General features: G+C 44.7%; 1 protein-coding gene across 1 annotated transcript; it reads left to right on the top strand.

Moving 5' to 3' along the window:
* Positions 1-268: 268 nt before the first annotated feature.
* LOC136949070 (kelch repeat and BTB domain-containing protein 11) lies at positions 269-5,297 on the top strand. The gene is made up of 2 exons (XM_067243275.1): positions 269-662; positions 1,402-5,297. The coding sequence occupies exon 2, from the start codon at positions 1,521-1,523 to the stop codon at positions 3,609-3,611; it is 2,091 nt and encodes a 696-aa protein (XP_067099376.1). The 5' UTR covers positions 269-662; positions 1,402-1,520; the 3' UTR covers positions 3,612-5,297.
* The last annotated feature ends 243 nt before the right edge of the window (positions 5,298-5,540 follow it).

Below are 5,540 nucleotides of genomic sequence, written 5' to 3'. Positions count from 1 at the left end.
AGGGATTTCCCCAATCATAAAACAGCACAAAGGCACATGAAGGAATGTCGCATCTTGATCTCGGAATGCCTCCAGCTCGTGATGGGGCGAACGTGTTGAAGTGTGTAGGGTTAATACTAAGGGGGTGTGGTCTAGATCGATAACTGTCTGTCTGCTGCCTACAGTAAAAATCAAAACACAGCCTGCAAGAGGCACGGAGGAGCCGCGGCTGCATGCTGGACCGATGATTCCAAATGGTGAGAAGGGAAATAGAGCATTGATGTGCGTTCCACGTCGCGCCGAGGACCTGCTGAGGGAAATTACTTGGCGACGTTAGTCGTGGATAATCCTACTGAATAAGGACTTTGACCCGAAACAACTGTGAGCCTTTTGCTTTAGACGAGACGTCGATCTAACATTGTTTACAATGACAGAATAATAATTCAATTGAAAAATGAAGATACACAAATTTGCAGAAACCGGGCAAGATAGTGGTCTTGGACTGAAATTAACGAATGAACGGGGCAGACTACGTTAATTGGAATCTTTACCGAAATATTGAAGAAACCACCATCTGTCTCGAATTTGGTTGCTGCTTCTGCATCCTCGAGGTTGCGACTAGCTTACATAACAGTGCTTTGTGTAGGACCAAGAGGGGCTGTTGAATCTAAGCACAAGACAACGTAAGTAGGTCATAATAAATTATTTGAAACGAGACAGATTTTTTTTCTTCAGTTAAGCATATAGGCTACGTCGTTTTTTGAGGCTATTCAGTCTTTGAAATAACTAATGGGATAGAGTACATGTCGTGGTTATTGTTTTCCAATTGCTAAATAACCTATTCACCAAGGTGTGTTCTAATCACTTGTCAATCCGCCTAGCCTAATTGATAAAGCATTTTAAGAAATTGCGTGAATTGTTTTATATAGTCTGCGCTTTAAGATGCTCGAGGAGGTATGTTACAGTGTCTTCCCGTCATATTTAGAATTAACTCCTCCAGAGCGAAGTGCGATGCGCCCTGGGCATGCGCTAGCTGTTTATGACCAACTCCCTCGGGTCGCATTAACACAAATAATAGATAAGTAGGGTGATTATTGTAAGAGGTCATGTCAATTTATAGCAACAAGAACGTGTTTGTCCTGCCAGTGCTTAAGTTGTACTAGATTAATTATATTTGCAATATCCGATCAATCAACGCTAAAATACGACAAGTTACAGAAAATTCCTTACATTATGTTTTTTGCGTTTTACCTCTAAATTGGCGTATTATGTACTACTGATGAAAACCTTTGCGTAATCTAATTGTAGAGTAAGGGCGCCCCTCGCAGTTTCAAGAAGCACTGACAACTTTCAATGTAGTCAAAACTGAAAATGCGAATCTGCTTTGGTTAATTCCCTGTCTCTTTGCTTCTTCACAAATAGTGTAATGAACGGAAGCTCTGGGACTCAATCTGTAGACACATTGGTGACTCTGAAGACTGGTTTTGGAATCCTCCTTACCATGACCCCCCTGGATCTGGCCTCAAGCTCGCTGTGTTAAGATGAATGAAGCCCAGAGACAGGGAGGACGAGGGGGCACGTTCACCGTGAAAGCAGACGTCATCCTCCATGCTGGGAACTCTGACCTGGCCTCTCCCACCGAGGAGGGGGGAGGGCTGTGTCCTTTAGCCCTGAGGCAGGAGGGGAGCTCCCACACCTCAGACCTGGGGTGCCTAAAGGACGACCAGGCCCCAATGACCTTTGACAAGGAGTATCTCTTGGACAGGGGGTTCATGGAAAACCATAATGATGAGCATCAGCCAACTGACACTTCATACATCTCAAACACCGACCAGTTTCACATCTCAAATGATCATCCTAAGCAGGTGCCTCCGTCAAGCCCAGATCTGAACGGTTCTCACGGCAGAAATGGCATCAGTGATGGTATGAATGGAGCCCAGGCCAAAGTGCCCTGCTGTGTAGACTCCTCTACATGTGTTGAAAGCCGGGCCGACCAGGAAGTGGACGGCCCCCTGTTGTCCTTCAACCATGGGAAGAATCAGTGTCAGAAAAGTAACGTCACCACCCCCTCTGAGCACGGGACTGTTGCGCCTGATACTCATTGTATGGGCCGGCAGCCAACCACGCTAGAGCTAGGTCTCTCCTCCAGTCCTGGCTCCCACACAGCTGAGCCCACACAATATGGCCATTCAGCACGCAGGGACAGCGGTCACAACGGAAACGCAGCATCTAAAAAGGAGCCCGATTTAGTGATTGAGGTCGGCGGACAGAAAATCAGTGTGCACAAGTCCGTGTTGGCGGAGAAGAGCGACTACTTCAGGGCGAGGCTGTCTCGGGACATCCTGAAAGTGAAAGGCGTGAACTACAAGACCTTGTCGATTTTGATAGACTACATCTACACTTCCCAGATGAGTGTGCAAAAGGACAATGTGGTCGACGTCATCACCGGGGCTAAGATCCTGCAGGTCCCCTGTGCCGTCCAGGCTGCCATGGACTCCATGTCGGAGCAGATCACGCCAGAGAACTGCTACGAGGTCCTGACCATAGCCAAAAAGCAGCGCCTCAGTGAACTGAAGGAAACCGCCTACCGTTTCATGAGTGACAACTTCCTGCAGGTTCTCCGGGATCCTGCGGTTTACGGGCGCCTGAACGGCTCCGAGCGAGACCTGATCCTGAAGAAGAGAATGGAAGGGAAGAAGTCCTTGATGGTGGCAGAGATCAATGACGTGTTTGACCGTGTGGGCAGCAGACCGCCCAGTCGCAACAACAGCCGACCGCAAAGTCCCCTGTCGGTGGCCTCTTTCGAGGACAATCACATGATCTACTACTTTAACGAGACAGCAAACGACTGGAGACCGCTGACTGTGATGCCCGAGGACATCAACACGAAAGGCTGTGGGATCTGCACCATGTACAATTACCTGTTTGTGGCTGGGGGGATAAAGGGCTATGGGGACAAGGGCAAGGTCTCAGACAAGGTCTTCTGTTACAACCCCGTCACCAACCGCTGGAGCGAGATTCGACCGTTGAACCAGGCGAGGTCACAGCTTAAGCTGGTGTCCATGGATGGGAACCTGTACGCCATCGGAGGGGAGTGTCTGTTCACGGTGGAGAAGTACGACCCCCGTATGGACCGTTGGACCGCGGTGGCCCCCTTACCTAAAGGGGCGTTCGCAGTTGCGCACGAGGCCACCACCTGCAACGGAGAGCTGTACGTCTCCGGGGGCTCGCTCTTCTACCGTCTGCTCCGATACGACATCAAGAGGGACGAGTGGCAGGAGTGCCCCTACAACAACAGCAGGAAGAAGTCTTCCGACATGGTGGCCCTCAAGAGCTTCATTTACAGGTTCGACGTCAACCGGGAACAGGGGATAAACGTGTTCAAGTACAACACCATAGTGAAGATGTGGCACGACTGCGCGTCACAGCGACAGGGAAGTCCTCTGCCGTTCAGGTGTGCCGTCATCGGAAACTGCATCTATTGTGTGAACAAGACACAGACGCTCCAGTTCATAGTGGAGGAGGAGAATGCCTACTTTGTGGAGGAACCACTGAGAGCCCCTCTGGAGGCAAAAGGAATACTGTTTCCTTTTATACTCAGTTTACCAGAGAAGCCAGAGAGGATTGTGTAATGTCATGCTACTATCGATAAGACACCATAGCCGAAATGGAATAGATAAACACTTATCGATGTCAGCTTTACTTTTCTTGTGTCCAGTTTACGTGCTCGAAATGGAATGTGTTCATTTGCATGGCGAGTTAACATGTCTCCGGGATAAGCCTTAAGAAGGAAAACTTTCTAAATGTTGAATGAATGCTACAAGATATGCATCCAACTGTATATAGAGATGAGACAATAGTCCATTTTGTGCATACCTCTATGTGGATTTTTGTTTGGTGCACTTTCGTAACTGCAGGTAGAATAGGTTTTGTTTTAATCGTATTAGTTGGCTGGTGGCTTTGGCCAAGCATCTTATGTGGAAAATGGTTGCATTGAGAATAAGGGAACAGTTTAAGTATGTCTGGACATGGCTGCTCCATTTATGCCCTATGCAAACAAGCACTTCAGTGACATCATTTATTAGCACAATGCCTGCCACAACATACAACATTATGGTCTATAAGGATGTTCTGAAAAACTTGATATTCTGACTGCATTTAAGAGAGCAATGTAAACCTACGCCATTCAGTTACAAGAAGCAAATAACCTAGATCCATACAATACAGGTCTTTAGAAACTGTCTACGAGCACAATTCACATGTGAATAAAACTACAGAATACCTACTTTATCAAAACCAATGACAACATTTACCAATAAGTGTGAAAGGACAAATATATATTTAATACAATCGGTTATATGGGCTTGATTGATTGGCTGTTTGGTGCCTATGTTTACAGAGTTTATTAAAGGGATTTGTAAGAGGTGGAGTACTTTCTCTGAGGGATTGGATCCCTTTGTCATGTTTGCCAAAGACATATGTTATAGTTATCAATCCTAAACATATGGTATGTGGAAAAAAAGTGATAAAACACTCACCATAACTTGTTCATCTTATAGCAAAATCTTCAGCTTTCGGAACAACTTATGTGACTTCAGGGCATCTCATTTGCTGAAAATTTTATTTTAAAGTCACTTTTATGGTTAAAATCATGTTAATATCTCTTCTGTCAAATTCATTTATTAGAAGCCACAGAGCTCAGATTTAGCGTAATAATTACGGTACCATTAATAAAAAACACTGTTGAATAATTTGAACTGCAAAACCAACTTTGAAGAATTTGGTAGATTAAGCTGTTTTCCGAGATAAGAGTTTGCTGCCTTGGCGTGATGCACTTACGGCATCCATTATTCACAGTAGCAAGCAGAATTTATCTAGCACAACATAGCTCAAACACAGCTTATGCACCATTATGCCAAATCCTTCTCAAACCACGCACTTGTAGTATTGAATAAGGCCACTACAACTCTTCAATCTTCTGCATTTTTTTTTCAACTTTTTGCTTTTGCAATAGCACATCCATTGGGATTTTTGTTAAGTTATGGGAGTTATATACAGTAGTTTTCTCTGTTATCTGAAATAGGTGGGCCTGCCTGCTCTGACCAAGTGGATGTCACTTGACATTAGTTTGACTGTTTGCTCTCTGATGTCAATGTATTGTGAAGTTCTAATGGCTTGGTATTGTTTATCTAATGACTTGGACCTGGTATTGTGATGAATGGCTTGAAGACACAATATATTTAGCTGGTTGACGGCTTTCTTACCATAAATGGCTAACAAACTAACTGTTGAATAATGTATTACAGTCAAAAATAAGTGCTGCAAATAAAAATATTTTGTGTCTGAAAAGTAACACCTTGATAAGCTCTGTTGGGTTTTTGCATTGAGGAGGGAGTAAAGACACTCCGGACCTGTATGCAACAATGTTTGATTTAGGACTGCCATCTAGTGGACATCTGGTAATGCTGGCATGCTGACATTTTTTACAATACAATTTGACATATTCTTATAGCTTCACAAAGTCAATAAGTCATATTCTGTAGCAATATGTAATATATTTG

Source organism: Osmerus mordax, chromosome 9 (genome assembly GCF_038355195.1).
Source record: "Osmerus mordax isolate fOsmMor3 chromosome 9, fOsmMor3.pri, whole genome shotgun sequence".
In the NCBI taxonomy this organism is placed as follows: Eukaryota; Metazoa; Chordata; class Actinopteri; order Osmeriformes; family Osmeridae; genus Osmerus; species Osmerus mordax.
The sequence above is the reverse complement of the archived record's forward strand: the minus strand, read 5'-3'. Positions and strand labels throughout refer to the sequence as shown.

What these genes read in the sequence shown, in the direction of transcription:
- LOC136949070 (XM_067243275.1), top strand. Translation starts at nt 1,521, where the DNA reads ATGAATGAAGCCCAGAGACAGGGAGGACGAGGGGGCACGTTCACCGTG.